The following is a 27,554-nucleotide window of genomic DNA, read 5'->3' as shown; positions in this document are numbered from 1 at the left end:
AATAAATTGAATTAATTACATTTTAATTATTAAAAATTATTTATACATTCAAATATAAACATTATATTTATAAATTATAAAATATTAAAAACTATTTCAACTTGAATAATTATCATCGTTCGCAGTCTCGGGTGAATTATTCTGTGTTTTAGAATTATCAATATTTTGATTACTTTTAAAATTATACTGTTGTTGATTCGTAATTTCATTCAAAATAATTTCTTGTATCTTGAGACGTACAAACATTTGTCTTTCAATCGTTAAACTACGCATGGGGCTTCTAATACTCATAAGAAAATGATAAGTATCATCATCATCCTCATTATTATCATTAGTATGACAAAAAAATTTTCTATGATGAATACTTTCATAACGTTTACGCTCAATACTACTCTGATAATCGCAATCAGTTGAATCAACAAGTACACGTTTTCTGTTAATTTTATTACGAACTTGTTTCACAACTGGTATCCCTCCTACTTGCAATAATTCATCCCCAGTCAATAACGATTGACAGGAATCACCGTCAACAAGTTCATCGTCAAAGTGTGCTTCTTCATCACCTTCAAAAATGTCGACTTGTGGCTCTATCTGTGTTCCATCAAGTGAAGTTGCATAATGACTACCACTAGTTTGTGTAAGTCCACTGCCACCATTCCCACAACCGATCACACGTGAATTCATTTGATCACGTAGAAATAGTAAACTTTTAAACCAAACCCATTTAGATTCATGTTGATGTTGTTGTTGTTGTTGTTGTTGTTGTTGTTGTTGTTGCTCACGTATCGAAGAAGGGGAGCTACTGTCGCATGTTTGCTTACTACGATATGTTTTCTTCAGTTCATTCCGGAAATTGTCCCGAAGATGTTTCCATTTTGATTTCGCAACTTCACCTAAAACAATTTTATTTTTAAATTTAAACTATCCACATTACAGTTATCATTTACATTCTATGCATAGTATTTAAATGTTAAATTTAAAAAAGCAGATACTTACAAGAGACATCGCAAGCTCTTGCGATCTCTCCCCACATCTTCAAAATAACATCTCGATTATGATAATGGGTATTCTTTTGATCCCATATAGCTGGACGTGCTTGAACTTCATTAATAAGTCTTTGCAAGTCCATAATTCTCCGGAGCAAACTATTTATTGAAAATCAAAAATCTATATCTTCATGCCTCGTTGCGTTGTTATTATTAAATTGTTTTTTTTCTCTAAATTTTATTATAAAAAAATGGCGTTAAATATTAGGGACGAACGGAGCAACATCGTCACGATGATCACGACTTTGCACTGTTCTCGCAACTCTTTTTCTCTCTCTGGTCTCTCTGCGTAATGACGTAGCGACGCCGAGCCGAGCTGAGCGTACAGCATTCGGGCAGTCGCTTCGTGTAGTAATCCTTACTACATATACCTTGGAATATATATATATATATATATAAATGTAAAGAGTAGAATCAAGACTCGCCCTTGTCCTCTATGCATGTATATCTTTTTTCTTCGTATTCTAGCCGTTAGTTTTACATGTTCTGTAGCGATTCTCATAGTCTTTCATTTATATATGTATATGCAAAGATTGTATGGATTAAATGTGTGCGCTTACTCTCACAGTAACATCCAAATGTTACTAGTAGGTCTATATTGCAAACGTTACTCGCGCACACACGCATCTCGCGAAATCGTTAAGGCAACGCCGAACCACAGTTTGGTTTGACTGCCGCGTGATTATACGCTCGGCTCGGCTCTGCTCGGCTTTACTCGGTCTTAATATATATACATATATATATATATACAATTAGTTTACGCCAATATAAGAAATTTAAAATAATTTATTTTAATACAAAACGATCTCCTGCACCCAAATAATCTAGAAATTTTAAAAATAAAAAATTTGTGTTGGTTCCGATATGAGAGAAAAATTTTGCATAAATGTTTCTTTTACTCCAGATGAATTGAATAGTCTGCAATTTCTGTTGATCGATACCTCGACTTTATATTAAGTCTTCCTTGTAATGAGAAGACATGCAACCAATTTTTGTTATTCTTTTTTTAAACTTTACATTTTAGTTTTGTAGACAATCTCAGAGAAAAAGAGAGAAAGAGAAGCTATTGATTTTTTATACTAGTAGTTTACTATTCATTTAGGTTTCAATTTCAATGATATGAGATATCTAGATAGCTTTAACAGGTATAAGAATCATCGGACTACATGATCACTTTTATTTTTCAGATAACTAATAATTACCAGATGATTTTTTTTTCAATTTTTTAATGGAATAAAAATATGAGATTATAAATAAAAATACCATGTGGTTTTATTTATTAAAAATTTTTACAATAAACCATATAAATTTTTTTTGTTGGTATAATAATAATAACAACGAAATTATCAAGCAATATAAAAAATTATCTCTAATTAAATTTAAATGAGAAAACTAAATACATGTATAAACATGTGTTTCTAACACATGTTATAACATTTTTTTAGAATAAAAATATTTCTTCTGTCTATTCAATCCATAAAATATTTTATTATTTTACAAACTATAAATTATACAAAAAACTTATGTATTTTTATTAAAATTCTTTATTGAAAAATATGTATAAAAATCATTTAATAAATCCAATCGAAACTATTCGTAAGAAATCGTTGAATTACTGAAAACTTCCAATATTGACTCAACAGTTAAATTTATTAATTCAGGTTTCAATTCATTGATTTCTTTAAGTTTCTTTTCAAGAATACTTGTCGATTGATATTCAATTTCCCGCAGAATTTGACTTTTAGCAAATACTGTTAGTGCTCTGGTGAGAATATTAATCAGGTGATCCGTCAGGTGGCCTTCTAATCTTAGTGTAAAGTTACTAAGTAAAAGATAATATATTAAGAGTTTCAATTATAAATTTTGTATGCATAAAATCTATGATATAAAATAAGATCCATATTAAACTTACTCAACTTCAACAAATTTGAAAAATTCAAGCTTGAGAAAACTTTTTTCTAAGTCCACCGAGGCCAAAACTCTCACTCGAAGATTTTTAAATCTTCCTGTAAATGATCCTTTGCGGGTGAACATAAGATATCTAATTGTATAACCATAATTTAGCTAAGAAATAAACAATCAATTTATTAATTACTGTAAATTGAATTGAAAATCATATTTATAAATAATTATAAATTATTAAATTTACATAAATACTATCCCAACCAAGATCAAAATCACAACTAAAAGTCTTATCATTGTAACGCAAAATAACATCACCAGATCGTTTAATTGTTACAAGATTTTGTACCCAGCCTCCCTGTAAATGAGTTTTTCCAATTCCTACCTACAGAAAAATTTTTAGTTAATTTTATTTATTTATTTACACAATTTTTTTTTTTAAATATAAACGACGTCATACATCTGTCATTGTTATTAAGTGATCAGGAACTTTTAATGGATCCATTCCTAGTAGTTTAATAGTGTTACGTATTAATGCTAAATTTTTATCAAAAATTTCATTTAAAATAACTTCCTCTAACTGCGATCTCTCATACAATCTACAAAAAAAAAAAGAAGAAAAATAATTATTTTTTTGTAATTAATTTATAAATACTGAACTCTACTCCATGTACACTGAAAATTGAATGAGGTAATTACGGAGTATAGTTTTTAAAAGACAATTATCTTCAGGTACATAACTTTTAAATCAATATGTTATTTAAATAATTAAATAAAAAAACTTACGCTGCAAGTTTTTGATGTAAATCATTGCGTTGATCGAGAGCTTGAGCTTCAGCGCATGAAATTGTTGCGAGTACCGTAAAAAAGAAAATATTAAATATCATTTTAATTGTTGTGTAATTATTGGAAGACTGTAGCAACCTAACAAGACCAGAAGAGGTTTATTAATTTTTATTTAATACCTTTATACTGATATCATTATTAATTTGCTTGTATCTTATCTTAAAATCAATGTATCATTTAGATAATCTTTAGTGAGAATCTAAAAATTTTGTTAAATAAATTATAAAAATTTATAAAATGTATAATACCCGCTACCGGGTTTTCTTATTAAGTTATCTATAAGATATCAGGTCACTTGTAAGGTTGTTGTATGGATGAATTTCGCTAAAACAGTTTGCATTATCTGATATAAGGATTTATATTGATTACCGTTTATTAATTAATTTTGTAAAGAAATATTTATACGCATCAATGAATATAAAAAAAATTATTTGCTTAAAACTTTTGATTAATTTTAAAATAAATATACGAAAATAGGAGCTCGCTAATTTTTGGAAAAAAGAAACTTTCTTTTTGTTTTGATCTGGAAAATAAAGATCGAAATTCTCACAAGTTTAGTATTTTTTCATAAATCGATGATTTTAACAAGTTTAACTTTTTTTTTAATACACAATATATGATATACAACAATATACGATATGATAAAATAATGCATAATTTTGTGTTAGTAAAAATATATTCGAATGACCAAAATAAGTGGAAAGCGATTCCTGGATCATGAATCAACAAAAATTGAATATGAATACATATTTCTTATTATTTATTAAATACATATATGTATAAGATCATTTACATTTGATCTATTACAGTAAAGTATACACTGCTGTTTAAATTTTTACCACCATTGGAGTAGATATTATCTGATCTTGCATTCAGATTAAAGAATAAGTAATGCAATTACTGGAAAAAAATCCTACTCCTGTAAGAAGAGCACTTTAATATATTTCACTTGCTAGTTAATAAAACGAAATATTTATTTAACAATTAACATTATTGGACCCGACAACTAATCGTATAATACGAACGGTTAATAATAATTGATCTAATATAAGTGGAAGGGCGAAAATTGCTAGATGACATTACGTTGGGTCCTCTTGGAGGGTCCCATCGAAATGTCTCTTCTTCATTCACTTCAATGTCCTTATCGCCCTTCTCTAGTGGAGGTGAACCTTATCACAGGCTGAGGTAGTTCTGACGTCAGAGGCTAGGTTCCATATTGAGGAAAGAATAGCTTATACTCTCTAAAATAGAAAGCAGAAGCGAAGTTAAAATATAATTGAAGCGAGTGTCTTTCTTGTAATTCAGCACTTTTTACATGTCACGCTGATCGAAGTTGTATAAGGTACTATTCCGCTAGTATGAAGGCCCTTATCTGCAAATAGATCTTCCTGAATTGTAGATTCTTCATACTTTATCTTTGGTTGTCACTTTTATCTCAATCATATCTTGACCAGGAGTTATCTGTTGTCTTATAAATAACAAAATGCTGCAATCATCAACAAATAAACCGATGTTTTTATTTTGTGACTGTTAGATTTTTTAAACTTGCCATTGAAAAATGACATCTAGTCAGGGCTTTGTCCTGAACAAAGTCAAATGATTTCTTTATTCCACTGTTGGTTCATAGGCAGTAGTATAGGTCAATGTCCTTTTTTCAATAATAACTCTCACTTTCACTGATCGCAATATAACTTTTGCCATCATACAGAGCACAGATTTTACTTTCAATGACCTCGACAAATGAGGTTTGAGTTTCACTTTCATTGACCAAACGACCTAATGACCTGACTTACATACCAAGATTCGTTTGAACTACTTTCTCTGTTACTATTAGCTCATTCACACAAAATAAGTTTATTAGATAAATATATGTTTTTCTTTGTTTTAATGTTTGTTTATTTATTTAAAACTGAAATCTTGATATGAAAATTCAATCTTGATTATTTATTTTCTTTACTACGTTTCAAATAAATATTTTCAAAACATCTTGTTATCTATCAATCCGATAATAATGAAATCGTACAACAGTTTTCTGTTGTACAATAAATTTTACTCATGTAGATTGTCATTGTGATTATCTATCTTAAATAATTTATTTATAGTTATAATTTAAAAATTCTATTAATCAGCAGATAATAAAAATTATCAAGAACAATTTTTTTTCTTTTTATTAAATATAATAATTCTTTAAATACAATTTTAATTAATACATATTTTTACAATTCTTCTTATTAAAAATTAATATTTAATTTTTACAAATAAATTAAAATTGCTATGGTTTAATTAAACGAAATATATTATTATTTTTTAACTTTCCGCTATGAAAATTGAAAATCCTCAAAAAAAAAGGGAAGTTATTGGTTTCGGTCCGATTTTTAAAAATCAAGTTTTCATCAGATCTTGACGTTTTGAAAATTATCAGACGAGTAGCTTACGAATTATACAAAAAATAAAAATTAAAAAGATTTTTTTGTTGGTGTTTTTGTCGTATAACTTATAAACCATTTGCCCGATTTGCTTCAAAATGTAATCACTTCTGTCTTGATGAGCCTTTGCGATTGCCAAGTACGTTAAAATTGATTGACTCGTTTTAATGGTATCATATGACAAAAATTAATTGTTTTTTAACTAAATGTATTTTTTTAGTCCAAAAAAAAAAAAAAATGAATTCAAGGAACTCAAAAATTATTAATAATAACGTTTTCGTGACTAGTTTTTTAAGCTCAAAACCAGTGGGAAGTTTTGGGGTTGGCCCGTAGGGTCAACTAGTTGTTAGATACTTTTTTCAGTAATATTTGTATAATAACTTATAACTCAATAATTATTATTTTTATCCAGAATTCTACTGTTTCAATTCTTGATAAAACATAAAATTTCATGATAATAAATCTTACTTTTTAATCAACTGATGATACATGTAAATTTATCACAGGCACTTATATATATTTTATTTCACAAAGAAGTAATTAAAAAAAAAAAAACGCTTTTTTTTATAATACTGAAGTTTTCGTCATCGTCTAATAATATTTGGAATTTTTTTCAAAATGATTAATTTAAAAAAAAAAATTTTTTTTTCAAATAGCAGCTATAGTTTTTTAATTTTCAACTTGTGCTTATTTAAAATTATTATTTTTTTTGTAATTTATTTGTTGAAAAAAATTAGAAAATTGTAAAGTGTCTGCTAACTTCAGGATCATTATTTTTTTACTATCAAAAAAAAATTATATAAAAAAATACAATTCACTCAATTTGTACATATTTAAGCTCCATGTATTTGTATTTCCGTATTTATAAATATAAACATAAAAATACATGGAGTGATCGGGTATTGGGTCTTTTATTTTACTTATCACATGAGTTTTTAGTATAAACATTAAAACAACGTGTTTGGAAATAACAAATTAAATTAGATAGATTTGGTAATAAATATTGAGATTAACCTCGAACTCATCTCTTGAAAAGACTTGATAAATAATTTCAATTAACTCTATTTATTAAACATAAGAAATTATGTTTCTCGATGACCTAAAACTCTAGCACTTATTTCCATGGCCAGCAAGATTTTTATTTCCTTCCTTATTCGGTTATTTCTAAATCATCGTTAATATATTTAAATATAATTATTATGAGTAATAACTTAAAAAATAAAAATACCCAACAAAATAAATAGAAAAATCTCAATAATCACATACATAAATAAAATTTAAAATCATAAAAAACAATCAATTTACCCGTACGTCATGAACATTTGATCACGTGTTATTATCGCCGATTGTTTTCTTTCGTAGTGAGTCAACAAACATTCAGGGAATTCGTCTTACTATCGAAGTAAAAAATATCAACACATGTTTATTATTTTCTTTGTAATGCGTTATATATTTTTTTAATTGTGCACAATATTGTTGTGTACAAGGAAGTATAATACTTTAATATTATACTGCAAATAGTTTCATTGTAAACATTCTTGTTTATGAGACTTGCCCTCGAAATGTATGACGTAATTATCGGACCAATAGAATACCTTCAATCTGTGGGTGTGCGCATGTGATAATGACGTCTTTTTCGAAGTATCACTTGCATCATAACACATCATATACAGCAACACAACACATTTAAAACCTGTATGAAATCTGATTGGCCGATTTACTTAACACGCGGTTTTCTCCTTCTTACTTTTATTTATAATATATATCGTCAAACCTGAACAACATTCACTTATAAGTTACTATTTTAACGTAACGTTTAATTAAGTAGAAAACAAGTTGATCTATTACGTACGATGTTATTATTTTTTATTATTTTTATTTTTTTTTACTTTAAATTATTTTTATAAATAATTAATATTTCGCATGTTATCTATATTAATATTATAAGGAAAACATAACTATCTTAATGTAAATACATATGTATATAAATATATTTATATATTTTTTTTTTTAATTATCTTATAACTACATTATTATTTACTCACGTTTTTCTCATATATATACTACGTCACTGGTCACTGGAGCAAACGTGAACTCATGTTATGAATCAATTAGTAGATATGAGTACAAAGATGTGCAACTACATATGTATTGTTCAAGTCCAGGCCACTGACCCGGTACTTAGTGGCAATAACCGACGAAAATAAAACAGAGTTGTATTTAAAGTGGATAATTTTTTTATTACACTTTAGATAATCACATGTGCATTAATCCAGACATGGAGCGGAAATGTTTTTTTTTTTTTTCGGATTGCAATTAAATAAGTCAGAAATATGAAATGTTATTTATTTTTTTTTACAGTGACAATATTTTTAAAAAAATAATTTTTAATACAGACTTTAATAATTAGTTTTTATTATTTTTAAAAAAATGTGTTTTCAAAAATTTCACATATATTATTATTATTTTTTTTTCCACTAAGAAAATTTAATAAATAAATATTACATTAATCTAGACATGGAGCGGAAATATTTTTTTTTTTGGATTGCAATTAAATAAGTCAGAAATATGAAATGTTATTTATTTTTTTTTACAGTGACAATATTTTTAAAAAAATAATTTTTAATACAGACTTTAATAATTAGTTTTTATTATTTTTAAAAAAATGTGTTTTCAAAAATTTCACATATATTATTATTATTTTTTTTTCCACTAAGAAAATTTAATAAATAAATATTACATTAATCTAGACATGGAGCGGAAATATTCTTTTTTTTGGATTGCAATTAAATAAGTCAGAAATATGAAATGTTATTTTTTTTTTTACAGTGACAATATTTTTAAAAAAATAATTTTTAATACAGACTTTAATAATTAGTTTTTATTATTTTTAAAAAAATGTGTTTTCAAAAATTTCACATATATTATTATTATTTTTTTTTCCACTCAGAAAATTTAATAAATAAATATTACATTAATCTAGACATGGAGCGGAAATATTTTTTTTTTGGATTGCAATTAAATAAGTCAGAAATATGAAATGTTATTTTTTTTTCTTACAGTAACATTATTTTCAAAACAAAATAATTTTTCATACAGACTTTAATAATTAATTTTTATTATTATTAAAAAAATGTGTTTTCAAAAATTTCACATGTATTATTATTATTTTTTTTTTCCACTTAGAAAATTTAATAAATAAATATTACGATTTTTTTTTTTTTTTTTTTTTTACCAACTTCTGATACTTTAAAGGAAAAAATTTAATAAACAAAGCTAATAATTCATTTTTTTAATTCTTATTTTTTTTTTATTGGAATTTAGCCAACGGTAAATAAATCTTGTTGACCGCGCGTGCAAAAGTGAAAGCTCTGTAAATTAAATATATTATAACGCCAAAACGTAAAAAATGTAATTGCAAAAACAATTTACCTCGATTAGTTTTATGAAAAATATGTTTACTTCTCTGGACGACAATAATAAAAAAAAAAAAAAAAAAAAAAAAAAAAAAAAAAAATTAGTCATTTTCACATGTTTAAAGTTACACATAAATTACGTAAATAATTATTCAATAAGATTATATTAAACCTGACAAAAAAATGAATTATAAATTACCTCTAAGTGATTGATTATAAAATAAAATTATTTTTATGTTTTAATGTTTATGTATATATATGTATTTAAAAGATAAATAAAATTATTTTTATTGTTTATTTACATCCGAATATAAGTTCGATAGCTGGTCCGAGTTATCTTAACCAATCACGTGGTAATAAGTTTAACGCAAAAACAAGCTTACATTCAATATATGTATACATATATAAGTTAAATACAAGTTATATATTACTTACATACTACAGTATAAAGAAATATATATGAGTGCAGTAGCCAATAAACGTCAGTAACATTTAGACTTTCATCGCGACTACACGTGTGTTTATATTTAACTGATCTCTGTTTATTAATTTATTTATAATTATAAAACAAAAATATGTGTTAATAATTTATTTATTATTTATTGATATTTAAATAATTATAAAAATTTTTTTTTTCATTTATAACTATAACAGTTAATACACATGTTGGATATACTCTGGATATTTTCAGTAAGTAAGCGCTGCTCTGATTATTTATAGATTAATAAATACTAATAAAAATTTTAAATATTATTACTTTAAAATTTATTTAAGTTTCATGTTTATGTCATAGTTTTCTTAAAATAAACTCTTTATTATTACATAAAGGATATTTATAATAGTGATTTTTAACATGATAAGCATAAAATTTTTAACATTAATGATTTGTAATTTTTATTATTATTTATCAAGTTGTAAATTAAAAAAAAAATCTTCTGTCTTGAAATTCAGAAGATCAAATTTAAAAAAAAAAGAAGAAATTCTCTAACTTTTTAAAATATTTATTATATTAATACTGAAAGAATATATATATATATCGTGCGGCTTCCTCGCGTGATCCAGGTGAATTTAATTTTTTTCCTGTATATAAATATATACAATACATATGTGAATGTGAATGTTCTTCTTACAATTTAGTTTCTCAGGCGTTACTTTCTATTCGTATATCGGTTTGTATACAAATTCTGGGTTAACGTACAAATACAAAATAAAATTCAAGGCTCTTTTCGTCTATTGAAACTATACAAAAAATATTCCCATCTCTTTTTTTATTTATTTATCTTTTTTATGGCGTGATTGAGTTTAGGTGGGGATTATCGTACGACTGTGACACATTTGGGTGTTTGAAAAATATCGAATCATCAAAAGTCTATTTACGTTTATAGATAATGTATTCTTTAATTCAAAACATATTTTTTCCTGTTTTTTTTCTTTTTATACTTATTTTTTAAATAGTAAATCATATGTATAAATGACGTGAATATAATTTTTGAATAAAGCTTTTGGGAAACTTACATTGTCACGTCCATGGTCAAGAAAACTGGACAAAGGCCAAAGGTCATGTTGTCATGTATTTTTGTTAAAGTAGAAAAGTCAATGTATTTCTTACTTTTTTTTTTTTTTTTAAGCTGACCGTACAATTTTGAAATTTTTATTTTTTAGTTATATTCATTCGATAATCGAGATGTTTTTTAAGATAAATTATTTTAATTAAGTCTTTCAGAATTTAAACAATGAATTAATTTAATTATTTACAAAGTCAAGTAATTGAACTTTGTAATCAATTAAAATATTTCAAAAAAAAATTATCTGATAAAATTAAATTGTATGACGTATTTTAAAAATAACATAAAAAAAAATTTGTATTCCATAAAAATTAATAATTATTAATTTAATTTAATTAGTAATATCTATTAGACTAAACAATTTATTAATCTTAATTAAATTTTTTCTTCAACCAACGATAAAATTATAATTAATGTTTCATAATTTTTAAAACACTTATTAATTAAAAAAAATAATTGAGTAATTATATTTATAACTGAATGATAAAGTAAATATTAATTAATCGATATATCAAGATAAGTTTTTTTTCTTTTCATTTTATTTTTACTAAAAAATTATATAAATAAACTGGAGCTTAGTCCGAAAGTTTTTTTTCCTTTGTATATAAGTACAATTATGCAACTCCGTTTCCGAAACATTATTAGTATTACTTAAAATTTTGAATGAAGATTCACTAGAAATAAAAATATATATGGCGTAATAAAATAATTAAATTAAATATAAATATTTATTCGAATATTATATATCATCATCATAAAATAAAGAAACAAAACAAATTATTGCAACATCAGATAAAGTAATGAAACCAATCGCGGAACACCCTCCATCAGCGGGACAATGATTATTTTTTTTGATAAATGAACAAACAATAAGTATAATTATAATTTTTCCTTTGTTGCAAATTGTACATATTCAAATCTACATAAAAATTATTTATTATATCAGTATATATTATATACTAGCTTAACTGTCCCTTTATTATATTTTCACCATTTTTCTTAAATTTTTTTATTCTCATGATTACCAATTTTTTTACACTTTCAATCATTTTTTTCGAATTCTAAATATATATTTAAGCTTATGAAATTTTTTTAAATTCAATTGCCTTTTTATAAGTAAATTCCTTATCGAAACTTCAAAATTCCCACGGTTGTCCCGCTGTTGTTCTCATTGGTCAACGAACTAGATTTACAACATGAATTATTAAGTAAAAATAAAATAAACAACTGAGAAAATAAAATATTGAACGAGCCATTACTTTTACTTATTAATTTATGAGTTTATTTACTGAAGTAAAATCTATAAATTGATGAAGAATTTTTTTATCGTGTGATTTTCTTAACATTGAAAATAAAATATATGAGTTGTCTATCATGAAAATTATCCAATTAATTCTTGTTTCAAAACAGAAAAAAATTATTTATTTTGATAAAAAATTTTTTCTTCTTATTGTTAACAACAAATATTAAATAAGAAGAAAAAAAATTTTATCCAATGAAACTGATTTGTTTATTTTAATTATTTATAATAGGTATGAGGCTACAGAATTTGAATTAATTATTTATTTTTTTCCGAGTAATCTATCAGCATTATTAAACTTAAGTAAACAACATTTAAATTTTATAATTAATTTAATGATTCGTGAAAAGATTATGCAATCTTTTTAGCTAATAACACCGCGCTAATGTTCTTTTTTGGCTGTACGTTAGCAAAAGTTACACGCACATGATTGTCGTTTTATTTTCACTAGTTCGATGAGTAGTCTGCAGTCTGCAGTGTAAACGGTCAAAACACACTTCCGGTTTGGCATTATTTTATAAAGAGAATTGGCAAGTTGCCGAGACATTAGTAATCACCGTAGAGAATTCATTAGTTGTCTCACCTCTGTAAGATAACTTTATGATAACATGCGATATCATCAATCATTTTTTTTTCTTTACATTCATTTTATTTTTTATTTTCTCAATAAATATGACTATACATTAATTCTAGACATAATAAAATTGCATAAGAATAATGATGAGAAAGTTTTTTAATTATTTATTAAACATTAATAAAAAAAAATTATTTTATCCGATAAATGTTTACTTGAACTCAATCCAGTTATTGCACAAAAATTGTAAATATATAGTAAAATAGGAATTTTTGTTGCTGATATTTTGCCAAAATTAATGTTAAATTTTATCGAAAACAAGTATGATCTCACAGAGACAATAATAAATTTTACTAAAAAATAAAAAAAAAAGTTAACTCCGTTTTTTGTAAAATTTTAATTTAATTATTTTACGTTATGAACTGATTTACATTTACGTAATAATGAAGTACAATGTTCAATTATCTGTCATTAATATGTAAAGTTCAATGTCCACTTTTCAAGATTGTAAAATAATCATAATTATTCAAAAAAAAAAATAAATAACATAAAAAATGAAAAAAAAATGTCACCTCAGTTACATGTATTTAAAATTCTATATATTTTAAATTATATAACAATATAAAAATATGAACAACTATTAATTTTAAATTTAACTTATAATTATAATTTAATTCGTACCATCTTTGATGAATATTCAAACGAACAATAAGTACTTTGAGAAAAAAAATTAATAACATATTTGAAATAAATACTAACAGCTAATTGTTTCATGCAAATAGTTTTGAAATATTTAATCGTCTAAACAAGAAACAATTAATGTTTCAAAATCAAATATACTTTTAAAAAATTATTTCAAAATCTAACGAGAAAAAACTTTGAACAATATCATTATTATCTTATCCGTCTATTGAGTAAAAAAAACTAAAGTCACATAAATTATATAAATGACTTAAACAATGATCTATTTTTTTTTTATTAGATTGATAATAAAATACAATAGAGTGACACGCTGGTTAACTGGATGACCAAACGCAACGTGACTCGATAAACTTTTCTTGTAAAACACGCGTTTATATGTGTTCGACATAAATGACTCAGGTCTTACTCTTTATCACATAATGTAATAGATATAATCCTTTTTTGAATTGCCATACATTTTTTTTAACACTTGGACGTTACTTAATATAAAATTAAATGAAAAAATTTTCTTTTTATTTAAAATACTCTCAACTATTGTCGTGCCTGTGATAGAAAATTTATAAAATCACTTAAATGTTCGTTTCTCATTTTCAATATTTATAAATACCTTTTTAAATATTTAGTCGAGCATAAGTACAGTTGGTAAATAAATAAAATAAATTTTTTCAGAATAAAAAACTTTTATTTTTATAAAAAAAACTAAATTTTTACTTTAAATTGAGATTTATTTAGCATACAAACTTGTTTTTAAACTAGAAATATATGTTGAGTATTAAATAAAAGTTTATAATCAATATATGTTTATAAAACTGCTCTTGCTGTTCAAAATTGGAGTATAAAATTTAAAAAATTCAGGACATGTTTATATTTTTCACGGAAATTACTTAGAGTCAGATATTTTAGTTTTAATTAAGAGCCCAGATTTTTTTCTACGATAAAAACTCTGATATCATAGTTTTGAAAATTCACATTTGTATGAAAATTTGTTCATACATTTGATAAAATTGACAATGAAAATAACATGATAAGTATAGTTTTCGAAGAGTGCAAAAGAAAAAAAATAATGAAACGTTTTTAAAAAACATTTGAAATAAGTTTACATTTTTAACGAAAATTATTTAGGTTCAAATATTGTCGTCTTGAAAAAATTTTCAAATTTTGAAAATGTCTGAGTTAATTTAAACATTGAATAAAAACATATATACAAACTATACAAAACATTTGACAAATAGTAAAAAAAATATTCATTATTAGTAACAAAAATCTTAAAAAGTTTAAAAATAATAAACTCAATTAATTATTGGAATAATTATCGAAAAATGAATGAATATTAATACTAATTAATAATAAATTTTTTTAATTTCCAGGTTGAAAAAATACAAAAGTGAAAAATCCGCGCCACGTGCATTTATTGATCACGTGGTACGCCATCTTATCGACCGAACATTAAACACGAGCTGTCATTGGATTTTCCAAGACCACGTGATCTACCAACTGACGTATGTCCCCACCAGTGATTTAGTCGTGTACTATCTTGTGCAATCTAGTGTGTGAGAGTTGTCAGTGTATATACCTATAGCTCATAGAATTGTCAGTGTGTTAAGACATATATATTTATATATACATGTATATTTAATAGCGGGTGCTGAGACTGGGGAAAGTAATAGTAACAAACAGGCAACAGCAGGCAAGAGCTAGCAAACCTGGTCAAGACCCTTGAGGTCTTGGGAGAACAAAGGATTTACAAAACGCCAAGTGAACGTTAACGTTTTAAAATTCTCAATCGATTTAGTTATTGTAATTTCGATTATTTAATTAAAAATAATAATATTTATTATTTATTTAAGACACTAAGAACAATTATTTTTTACACTATCAGTGATATAGATATATCTACTCACATACATGCGATTTAAATTGATTTGACAGTTTTTTTTCGTCACAAAATATATTTGCATATTGTGTATATTCATATATCTCGGAAGTGGATGACGACAAATAAATTTAACAGCTTTGCTTAACATTATAGTGGACTTTGATTCCGCTATATAATAATATCAAATATTTATTTAACGAATTACATATAAATATATTCACTGATCAATGATTTTTTATTTGAATATTTGTGTGATGACTAGATAGATCAAGTACAAGTATTCACAATTAGTTATTGTCTGATAATTTAATCTCAAAAAAACAAGGATATAAATATAAGTAACAATAATAATAATTAACAACGATTGGTTAAGTGAGTGAGACATATAAAATGTACAGCATGAACTACATTGGCAAGTTCATCAGTAACTTTCGTGATTTTTACAATGAAATTAATGCTGCTACTCTTACTGGAGCTATTGATGTAATTGTCGTTGAACAAGATGATGGATCATTCACTTGCTCACCTTTTCATGTTAGATTTGGTAAACTTGGAGTCTTGAGATCAAGAGAAAAAGTCGTACGTATTATTATTAATTTTTTATTTAAGCGGAATTTATTATTGATTTATCAATTATTTATTACTTAATCAAATTGTTCCTGTATTTAATATTCAGTAATGAATTATTAATATTCAATTTACGTCTATCGTTAATTTAACTCTATAATCAAAAATGAGACGTGTGATTATTAAATTAACATTTTAGTTTGTGATAATTGATTTGTTAGATGACAATTTAAATTTTGTTTGCTAAATTGCAAGAACATATTTTGAAATCGTATATTAATTTTATCAAATATAATGTTTATTAATGAGTGTAAATATAGCAGACGACAGACAAATTCAAAATTATTAATAAATCAAGTAAATAATAAAATAAAATTTTAAATTAATAAGTGCATTTTTTATAAATATTCTTTTTTTTATTATTTACTCCATTTATTTATAATTTTAAATTTGTCTGATGTCTGTTACGTTCACACTTGTGTTTATTAAATAATTTTTAATTTTAATCATATAATTTTTAACTTAAAAATGAATTCTGAAATTATTGCTTCTAGTTAAAGAAAAAAAATATAATTTATTAAAATTTTTATGGTATTAGAGTAAACATAAATTTATGAGAACTTTGCTCCAATTAAATTTTTTTTTAATTTTCAGGTGGACATTGAAATAAATGGAGAGCCAAGACAAATTCATATGAAATTGGGTGATTCTGGAGAAGCTTTTTTTGTTGAAGAAGTAAGCTCACATGGTCTTGAAAATGGCACTGAGATACCACCACATCTTGCTTGTTCACCTATACCAGATGACAATTGTTTTCCTCCTCCTAGGTATGGGAACAAAACTTTTAATTTATAATACTAAATAGCTTATAAAATATTAATATTAATTCAATATTTTATATTACAGATTTCATTTATTATCTGATCTCCCTCAAGAGCAACATGAAAAAATTCTACGTGACTCGGTGCTGTCGATAGAACGTGAAAAATTGGAGCAAATGTCATCTTTGCCAGTAGATCAACGTGAAAAATTTTTAATTGAACAATTTTCTGATTTGCCAGCTGAGCATCGGGAAAAATGGCTTCAAATAGCATCAATGACATACGAAGAACGTAGTAAAATTTTTGAAGAAAGCTTAAGTGCGATGTCAACACGACAAAAACAGCAGATGATACGAGATGAATATTCAGCTTTGAAAATAGAAGATAGAGAAAGATTGTTCAAAGAAAATTTTCCGGAACTGCCGGCTGAACAGAGACCAAAGTTTGAGAAAGCATTGTTGAATGACTGGAGAAGAAAAGAGGACGATGATGAGGATGAAGAAAAATGGAAAGAGCACAATGAAATTTCATCTCAAGCTGAAGAAGAAATTTTTAACATGGATAATATTAATGAGGATGAAGTCAAACCTGTGTCTACACCAAAATCATTTGTCGCTGTTACTTCCTCTGAGAGAATAAGAAAAATTAGCGTTGTTAATAATGATTTTCGACCAATTACTGATGATTCATCGAATAACGTTAGAGAAAAAATATCATGCGACGAGTCTAGCAAAGTTGATAAAAAATCTCACGTTGATGAAATTGTTGATGAAGTTAAAGTTCAGTCATCGTCTTCATCGAAACGTAAAAGAAGGAAGAAGAGTATCATGAAGAAAAAAGGAGCTCAAAGAAAAGCCAGCAATGGAAGTAGCAGTCAGACAGAAGTCAGTGAAACTGAGACAACTCAACCTACTGAAGAATCACTGAGTGAACCAGTAAACATTTAACTTTTTATTCTTATGAAAAAAAAAAAACTTAATCCTTTGTAAATATGTTATCTAAAAAAAAAAATATTTCAGGTATTGAAAAGCGCAAGTCCCATTGTTGAAAATGAAACCAAAGCAACTGAAGATTTGCCACCACAATCAGATTATCACTTCTTCAGTGACACTGAAATTACCAAGTAAGATTTATATATATTATTTTTTCGTAGTTACCTAAGTTTTTATTAGTAGAAAACACATTACACTTTACAATAAAACTATTAATCATATCCAATACTTAACTCTAATACTTGAGTGTTTTTCTTTTTTTTTTTTTTTTTTGTAATATTGAATGGTTTTTTTTTATTTTTTTTTTTTTTTTTATTTTTTACCTTAAAAGGAACCGGGATTCCAGGCCTTGCTCACCTGTACAATCCGACACGGAATTCGAGATGCGTAAAATTGAACAACAACGCGAAGAAGTTAAAGAACGTGAGGATGATAAAAGTCATCAGCAAAGTTGGAGATGGGGTGAATTACCAAGTCCACCACTCGAAACATCTCACGCTCTTAATTCTGCTACAACTGTTATCCAACCAAATGATGGTAAGTGAAAAAAATAAATATTTTTGCTATTTTTAACCACAAAACTCGAAATTTTATTTTATTTATTATCAGTTAATACAATCATTTATAACAAACATAATACACTAAAATAAATAAAATTAAAAATACATAATCACAAATTGCTTGTTACACTTTTTTCCACTAACCATATTTGCTAACGGCTTTTCCAATGGTAGCAGAGGCACAGCGTTCTATGCTCAGTGGTATGTTCTCCTTCATGAAGAAGACGTCACGCGTAAGACACAATCCGGAATCCGAAGGAATTTACTTGAGTGATTTAAATGCTGATGAATTGGATCCTGAAGTCGCTGCCCTTTATTTCCCCTCTTCCCATCGCGGAACTACCGTAGCGAAAGGTATAACATTTATCGCTTATTCTCTGCATTACTATTTTTCTATAATTATTACTATTTATTTTTTATTATTTCAATTACAATCATTGCCATTCATCATTACATATATTAATTTATATATTAACATTCATTATCGTCTGGTAACAGTTGACTAAAAAATCAGTTCTTACTCTCACTCTTATTCTTTTTTAATTATATAAAAAAAGTATACACAGTAGAAAACCCAATTATTGGCACAGTTTTATTAAATTATTTGCTTAACTTTTTTAAAAATATTCAATGATCTTGAACTGTCATGAAAGTATGAAAATTTTATTAATTAATTTGAAAAAAAAATTAAAGCATAAATTGAAAAAAGGACAACGCAGTTACAATTCGCCGAGATATAGATTTTTAAAAAAATTACTCAGTCTTTATTAATTAGGAGTTAAACGAAATTTGGTAAATAAACTTTAGCATGAAAAATTTGAAATTCCAAATTATAATGTTGAAGATTTTACTAAAATTTATTTTCCATATTTTATTTAACTCCTAATTAATATCACTGTAAATAATTTTTTTAAAAATCTATACCTTGACAAAATCGTAACTGCGTTGCCCTTTTTTAAATTAATGCTTAAAATTTTTTTAATTGATTATCAAAATTTTAATATATTCATTACAATTGAAAATCATTGAATATTTTAAAAAGTGGGAGGGGGACACTGCCTGAAAACGGCCTGAAATATTTAAAAAATTGATAAATATTTAAATACAATTTCGATTATAAAGTCCATATAAATTATATGACAAGTCAATAATTGGTACATTTGATTAATAGTATAAAATATTTCATATTAATTATTAATATTAAATATAGATGTCTGACATACTTTGAACTGTAAAAAATTATATTTATTTCATATATTTATAAAAATTTACGAGTTTTGTGGATGTTGAATGAATATAAAAAATTATGTGGACAAAACAAGTGATGAGGCATTAAATATGTCTATTGCAGAAGGTAAACAAGTTGATGAAGAAGACACTGAATCTGGAAATGGTCCAAGCTTACCACAAAGTCCTAACAGTGTAGAAGGTGCTATTGGAGGTCCTAAATCATTGGACAGTGATTTCGAAGAATCTAAACAGTCATTATTTGACAATAATATCGATATAAGCTTATCACTATGTGGTGGTTTAGATATTGAAAATGGTCCAATTGATGAATCATTTCAACAAAATTTACTTCACTATGATGATCTCTGCAATGATACCAAATTATATGAGAATCCAAATTTGGTTGTTAAAATAAATGGTAAATATTACAATTGGACAACAGCCTGTCCAATTATTATGTCACTAGTTGCTTTTCATCGTGGTTTACCTCAACACACGATTGAAAATTTGTACGCGCAGTCTGGTTCTTTGCCAATTCATCAAGACAACAAAAAAGAAATAGCTAACAAGACAAACGAAGCAAGAAGTGGTTACAGTTCGTGGTTCTCGTGGAGACGTTCATCAACTCAGCCGCCTAAAAAAATTTCTGAAACCATTGGACAAGACGGCCATGATATTTCAGTAGAAAATAATCAAGCTGCGGAATCCCCAGAGTCTGCTATTGATATTGAAGAAGTGGACTCACCATCTGCAGAGTAAATATTTATTTATGTTTTCTTTTTATTATTAAACTAGATCGTTAATTAATTAAATGTAAATATCCTTTATATCCAATTTAAATTTTTTAGTCAAGAAAAAAATGAAGTTGAAGAAAAACAAGTAATGCTAGAAAGCAAGAATTTGGATGAAAATTCATTGAATAATCTTGAAGGAAATCTAACAGCTCAATCTTCAGTCGAACAAACTAATGAAAGACCAGAGGGTGAAGGGTACAGCGGAAGCGAAGATTCAGACAGTAATCCAAATGAAACTCAAGGAGTTAGAATACCAGACCGACGAAGACCTTACTATGAATCTGGTGAAAAATATCGTAAGACACTTAGACTTACGTCTGAACAAATAAAAAGTTTAAATCTTAAAGAAGGACCCAATGAAGTTGTATTTAGTGTTACTACCGCTTATCAAGGTACATCTCGTTGCAAATGTCATATTTATCGATGGAAGTGGAATGACAAAATAGTCATATCTGATATTGATGGTACTATTACTAAATCCGATGTACTAGGACACATTCTACCAATAGTAGGAAAAGACTGGGCACAGTCGGGTGTCGCTCAACTCTTTACTAAAATTAAAAATAATGGTTACAAATTATTGTATTTATCAGCACGTGCTATTGGTCAAGCACGTGGTACACGACAGTATTTAAAGAGTATAAAACAAGATGATCTTTCACTTCCTGAAGGGCCTCTGCTTTTAAACCCAACTAGTCTACTGTCTGCATTCCATCGGGAAGTTATTGAGAAAAAACCTGAACAATTTAAAATATCTTGTCTAAGTGATATTCAGGCACTATTTCCTGAAGGTTCTAACCCATTTTACGCAGGATATGGCAATCGAATCAATGTAAGTATTTTTTTATTTGAATTTAATTTATAATCGATCAATTCCATGAGTTAATTTAATTATTCTATTTTATCACAGGATGTATGGGCTTATAGAGCTGTTGGTATTCCAATAACACGGATTTTCACGATTAATCATCGTGGAGAATTGAAGCACGAGTTGACACAGACATTCCAGTCATCGTAAGTGAAATTATTGTTCATTATTATTGTTGTTATTGTGATTTTATTATACAAATAATACTACAATAATTCACTAATATTTTGCACGCATTCGACTAACAATTATTTTTTTTTATTGATAATATTTTGTCATTAATAAAATAAATAATTACCTGGAATTAGGTACTAGCACACTAGCAAACTGACAGTATTAAAAATCTCGAAACTTGACATCGAGGATAAATTAAAATCCATAAATTTAAAATGGAATGAATCTGATAGAAACCCGGCAACTTGCTATCAGTATAATTTATTTATAAATTTTAATAGGATTATTTGACAGGGAAATATTTATATGATTGCAGCTATGCGTGTCAGAGTGATAGCGTCAATGACTTGTTCCCGCCTCTACCCAGAGCAACCATTCACTGATGACAACACAACCATAGACAATTTTTATTTAACCTTTTTTTTAGACAATTTATCAATTATTTATTATGCTGAATTTCGTGAAAATATCTATAACAGTGATTTTACTAGTATTATTATTTAAATAATTTATTTATTTTAAATAAATAAAATGAGAATCGCGTTTTAAGTATAGCTTTTTAGCTTGCATATACGGTATTTGGTTGTGCATCAACTTCTCCTTATTATTTATAGGGTAAGCACTTGATAAATTAGCTTCGTTATATCGTTATCGATGCTTTTTTTCATTTAATTTTCATTGCGTTATCTTTATACACATTATCACAATAACATTTTTATTTTTTTATCCAATTAAATCATCAGCTGAAACTGGCTTGCGTCATGGGATATGCTTTGGGTGAACAATTTAGCTATAAAACGCCTAGCTGACCAATTCATTCATTAAATATTTCTCCTTCACAGATAATAATAACAATGAAACTCTAATTCTAACATCGATGTTTTACTCTACTCACATTAAGGTAGATGTACCATTTGTAGGCACTGCTCTATTTTTGGACAATTAATACTTAATTTGAATTAATGATTTTAATTCTCATTTTAATATTGGGATAAAAAGTATCGTTAAAAATATTTAAAAAAATTAATTATGCTATTACGTCTCTTACAAATTATTTGATTCGAATTTTTCAAGTGTCCAAAACTGGCCCTAAAATGGCCAAAAATGGTACCTCTACTCTATAACTCAATATTTGTAGATAATTATTATTTTTTTTAATGTTTTTTTTTTCTGTGAATAGATTTTCAGAATTTTTCTGTGAATTGATTTTCAAAATTTTTTGTTACAAAATAATTAAAAATGAAATTTAATCATGAGTAATTGATTAGAATGATTTTTGAATACTTTATTTATTTATATTTTTTTTTTTTTTAAAGAAAAAATTTTTTAAAATTATTTATAATATTTTCCGGTAAATTTTTTATCTATAATTTTTAAAAATAACTTTCATGTTTATTAATAATAAAAACTAATGTTTTACTTCAATTACATTTATTTCAGTCATCGTAATAATTATATCAAACATAAATTGGTATTTTATATCAACAATAAAAAAATAATAATAATCATAATTGTAAAAAGTAAGTAAAGAAAAAAAAGACAAATAATCATTAATTAATGTTTCAGATATTCAAATATGAGTTACATCGTCGATCATTTATTCCCAGCATTGAGAGAAGCATCTGATGAATTCAGTCACTTCTCATACTGGCGTGATCCCATTCCCGAATTGCCAAACCTCGATGATTTATTCATTGAAAATCAATCTACTCAATAAGGATAATTATTTTATATTTACTACCTAATTATTTATTTCGCAAACACTAAATAACTATCTATAAAAAATAAAATAAAAAGTGTTAGCTTTGTTTGCTAATTTTTCTACTGTACAATCGCAATGACGATACAATGCACAGACGAAATGAAAAAAAAAAAAAAAAACGGAAATGAAATTCTCGTAGATAATCAACAAAAAAATTCATGCCAGTACTTATTAATCGCTTTCCTGTTAATTGACTATATAATATTAAGCAGGGTATAAATTCAAGCTTTGACACGAAAAAAAAAAAGAAAAAAAAAGTATGACTAGATATTTTCAATAAAGAAATAGCATTCCAGTTATTAATAATATGTAAATTATTTTGTTATACGCCGACATTTATCATTGGAAGTATTTTTTATTAGAAACATTTAAAATTTGTACGTTATTCTAAACTAATGATACGAGTAACTAAAAAAATATTAGTACATAATTATTTACAGGCCAACGCCTAAAAATAATATTGTTTTAAACAACATTGATAATAACTATAATAATACAATTGAATGAAATAGTTTCAGGGAATTTCTAGTCTTGGATATTAATGTAATCAATAAGCTTTGAGTTTATTAATTAATTCATTGTATAAATATAAGATACAATGAAAATTATCTCACGTTCATATGAGGTTATTCTTTACGACTAGTAAATGATTTATCATTTTTTTAATTGTTTCGTATCACTTAAAATTTAATAGCTATTCTTTAAATTTAGTTGGCATAATTTATCTATTGGAATTAAAGACAAAAAAAAGATTAATTAAAAGCAAATGATTTGAATTTTTTTAATGTGATATTTAAATGTGAACTGTGAAAAGTACAGGATTTTTTTGTTTCCATGTAGAATATAAAACAAAAAAAAAGTTTTATTTAAATTAATTTGCTAGATGAGAATCGAAAAAAAAAGAAAAATATTTTTTTATTCCACAATTTTGTAATTGTATTTTTACTGATAATTTCCAAGAATACAATTACAAAAAGTCTGAATAGTACGTTTTATAATATATATTTATTTATATTAATATTTGTATTTTGTATCATTAGTTTTATTTTCTTTTTTTTATTGATAAGGTTTCATACAAGAGATAACGAAAATAATCAAGTCGCAGTGCGATTAAAAAAAAACCAAAGATTTGGTAAAAAAAAAAAAAAAAAAAAAAAAAAAAAAAAAACATTTCGTACTGGATGATGGAAAAGAAAAGCTGGTGTTAGAATTTATGTTGTATATATTATAAATTATTTAGTTTGTTAAAATTGAATTAGTTTTATTAATAATATAATTTATTCATTTAATGTTTGTAATTTACGTTGATTTATATTTTTTGTAGTTGATTTATTTATAAATTATGTAATAATGAGTTTATCATTTAATTAAATTATCAATAATTACAAATAAAGTGTCTGAGGAATGACCTAAAAAATAAAATGATCTCAGCTAACGCACGCTTATTTGGCTTATTCTTCATTAATTAATTAATTAATTAATAATTAGCCACGAGCTTTAAAGATCAAATTACAATTGTCATTTTTTAGTTAACTTATTACTCGAGCCTTAAATGCTAACTGTGTAATGTCTTGTAGCCAAAACATTTAAGAAATAATGATTAAAAAAAATTATAACTGCTGAATTTATTTTATTTATTTCATTATAACTCCTTAATAAAATTTTGTGTTAAAAAAAAAAAAAAAAAAACAAAGTAAAAGTTATGATTGTAAATGTTATTTTTTAGTCTTTGGCCGTCCGCGTCTTCTAGGTCGATTTTTAATCAATTCTTCAGCGTCAGATATCTCCAATGAATCAATTGACGTAGCGCTTCTCGGTCTGTCATAATTTAAAAATGGTGCAAGTTTAGGATGCGTTGGGGGACGTGCAAAAATTTCGGACATCCAACTATAGACTATCTACGGTTAAAATTTTTCGGTTTGTTAACTAAATAGAATTAAAATTTTTTTTTCTTTATTTTTGTCCTGATAATAAATATTTATAATCTTACCCAAATAAGAGCACAGACTGCGATTACTATAATAGCAACCGGAAAGGCCATTTTGACTCATTCGTCACAAAATTTTAATAAAAAACATCCAAATAATTAATTTTAATTATAATTGAAGCCATAAATTTTACACAATCAATTTTGTTTGTTTTTATATCGCGATAGCTTCATTTGTTTTGCCGTTCAAATATTTTTATTTTGTTTTTGTTTATAATTATGATAATCTTATAGTTTAAAATAAATAAATTTTCGAACAAGTAATTATATACAATAAAAAAATGTTTACTTTTTATTTAAAATTAACAATAACATAAATTATTTTTACGTTTCATTAGCAGTTTCTGTTTCCATATCTTCTTCCACATTACCGTTATTATCATCGTTAGTTTTTAATTGTTGATATCCTTTCTTTTTTGAATAGAATCCAAGTGGAACTAATTTAAATGTTGCCAATTGCATACCAAAAAGTTTCTGCAATAAATAATGAATAATTTATCAAATAATTATCGAATTTACATTTATGCTACAAATTTGTCTGCCTAAATTACAGCTCTACCCTAGTCCGTAGCTCCTTTAAAAACTGGTTCTTTTAATTTCCGTAACATCAGAATTTTTTTTTTTCAATTTCATAATCATAATAATGATAATTATAAAATACAAAAAAAAAAGATAAGCTACCCCTTTAAAATTCCCATTAAAATAATTCACTGCAGTAAAATTAATTTGATGTTATCAGCTAACAGATTGGGGGCCGTTCATAAAATACGTCACGCGAAATTCTACCTTTTTAGACTCCCATCCCTCTTCGTCACGCTATGCCAAATTTTCTACAATCCCCCTATTAATATTGCGACACAAATGATAGACCCTCCCCCCCATAATGACGGAAATATATGCATAGAAATATCTATATATTTACAAATATGAAATTAATGACTTTATACCATAACAAAAAAATAAAATAAAAAAAAAAAAAATTGCAAAATTGATGAGCTGCGAACGTTCTCTTAGACCCCTGTCCTCCCCCATAAGTGCGGATGTATTTTATGAACGGTTCCTTAACCATCTGTTTTAAAATAAAGTTATGAATTAAATATATGAATAGCTATCGATTAGATATTTTATCTTGGTAATTTTATTTGGATAGACCTAGTTATGGTATAAATATAAATGCGCAAAATAATTAAAATAAATAATTAGTACTTACTAATATTTTTGCTTGTTCTGGAGTAAGCGGTTGTCCTTTTTTACAAACTTCGTAATCTTTTATCAATGTAACAACTCCTTTTTTCAATGCCGTTGGCATACCAAGTTGTCTTAGATGAGGCTCAATGGCATGTGAAAAATCAGGTAAAGGTCCTTCATGTATTACTATTGTATCAGGAACAATAAATCCTGCTCTAGCATACTCAACTTCTTGATAACTATTCATCCAACTTATGACCTAAATACAAATTAAATAAACTACTGTAATAAATGTATTAATCATCAAGCTCAGTATCTAAACTATTAACTTACCTTGCTTTTGGATTTATTTGTAAACAATAAACCACATTGTCCATGTAAACCATTAGCTAGTTTATGGATACCATCAGCAATTTCTTCCTCTGGTGTTTTACCCATACCCACAGCAATTATTTTATTTTTACCAAAGAAAAATCTACTGTCTACCCATTCTTCTCTCAAATCTTTCAACTTATTGTTACGCATATTATGTACAGCAAATACAAATATACGGTCATATTTTTCAACGCAATTTCTTACATCATTTATAATATGTTCTTTTAATGCTTTACCTTTTTTACTTGTTTTCGTAAGAGAAACTGTAATAAATAATTTATAGATTAATAAATAAAAGCATGATCAAAATAGGTTAACTTTCAATTTAAAACAAATTAATTATTTAAATATTCACTACTTGTTTACAAAAACAAGAAAACGTAATTAATACTTACTTTTCTTATCCCTTTTTGATTTCGGCATTTTAAATTTTTAATAATAAATATTTTTTAAATTATGCAAAAAATTAAATATTTAAAATTTTAATTTTGTCAGCTCGTGTATTTAAAACTTATGAACCATGTGCTGAACCTCAAAATTACAAATGATAATTTTTAAAGGTGGCGCAACATTCAAATGCCTG

At 25.8% G+C, this 27,554-nt stretch overlaps 4 protein-coding genes across 6 annotated transcripts; 1 reads left to right on the top strand and 3 right to left on the bottom strand.

Annotated features, from left to right (window-relative positions):
- Positions 1-96: 96 nt before the first annotated feature.
- Positions 97-1,395, bottom strand: LOC103568388 (putative uncharacterized protein DDB_G0286333). Its single transcript, XM_014440817.1, has 2 exons — positions 997-1,395; positions 97-893 (listed from the first exon to the last, which is right to left on the bottom strand). Exons 1-2 carry the CDS (start codon positions 1,127-1,129, stop codon positions 97-99), a joined length of 930 nt encoding a protein of 309 aa, XP_014296303.1. The 5' UTR covers positions 1,130-1,395.
- A 1,212-nt stretch (positions 1,396-2,607) lies between these two features.
- On the bottom strand, positions 2,608-3,868 carry LOC106693396 (uncharacterized). The gene is made up of 5 exons (XM_014440893.2): positions 3,735-3,868; positions 3,409-3,547; positions 3,196-3,333; positions 2,959-3,110; positions 2,608-2,868 (listed from the first exon to the last, which is right to left on the bottom strand). Exons 1-5 carry the CDS (start codon positions 3,833-3,835, stop codon positions 2,637-2,639), a joined length of 762 nt encoding a protein of 253 aa, XP_014296379.1. The 5' UTR covers positions 3,836-3,868; the 3' UTR covers positions 2,608-2,636.
- Positions 3,869-10,127: 6,259 nt separating this feature from the next.
- LOC103568323 (phosphatidate phosphatase LPIN2) lies at positions 10,128-24,342 on the top strand. 3 transcript variants are annotated; one of them, XM_008545155.2, is made up of 11 exons: positions 10,128-10,326; positions 15,145-16,232; positions 16,875-17,047; positions 17,127-17,976; positions 18,061-18,164; positions 18,380-18,570; positions 18,768-18,947; positions 19,945-20,578; positions 20,672-21,449; positions 21,528-21,631; positions 23,226-24,342. In XM_008545155.2, exons 2-11 carry the CDS (start codon positions 16,044-16,046, stop codon positions 23,374-23,376), a joined length of 3,354 nt encoding a protein of 1,117 aa, XP_008543377.1. In that variant the 5' UTR covers positions 10,128-10,326; positions 15,145-16,043; the 3' UTR covers positions 23,377-24,342. The 3 variants fall into 3 exon arrangements, with proteins under 3 accessions (XP_008543377.1, XP_008543376.1, XP_008543378.1); XM_008545154.2 differs by having other exon boundaries at positions 18,365-18,570; positions 23,226-24,339; XM_008545156.2 differs by lacking the exon at positions 18,768-18,947 and having other exon boundaries at positions 18,365-18,570; positions 23,226-24,336.
- Positions 24,343-25,672: 1,330 nt separating this feature from the next.
- Positions 25,673-27,507, bottom strand: LOC103568324 (mRNA turnover protein 4 homolog). Its single transcript, XM_014440830.2, has 4 exons — positions 27,367-27,507; positions 26,930-27,234; positions 26,619-26,855; positions 25,673-25,882 (listed from the first exon to the last, which is right to left on the bottom strand). Exons 1-4 carry the CDS (start codon positions 27,392-27,394, stop codon positions 25,733-25,735), a joined length of 720 nt encoding a protein of 239 aa, XP_014296316.1. The 5' UTR covers positions 27,395-27,507; the 3' UTR covers positions 25,673-25,732.
- Positions 27,508-27,554: the final 47 nt, after the last annotated feature.

This window comes from Microplitis demolitor, chromosome 4, assembly GCF_026212275.2.
Source record: "Microplitis demolitor isolate Queensland-Clemson2020A chromosome 4, iyMicDemo2.1a, whole genome shotgun sequence".
Classification (NCBI taxonomy): Eukaryota; Metazoa; Arthropoda; class Insecta; order Hymenoptera; family Braconidae; genus Microplitis; species Microplitis demolitor.
This window is presented reverse-complemented; position numbering and strand designations above follow the sequence as displayed.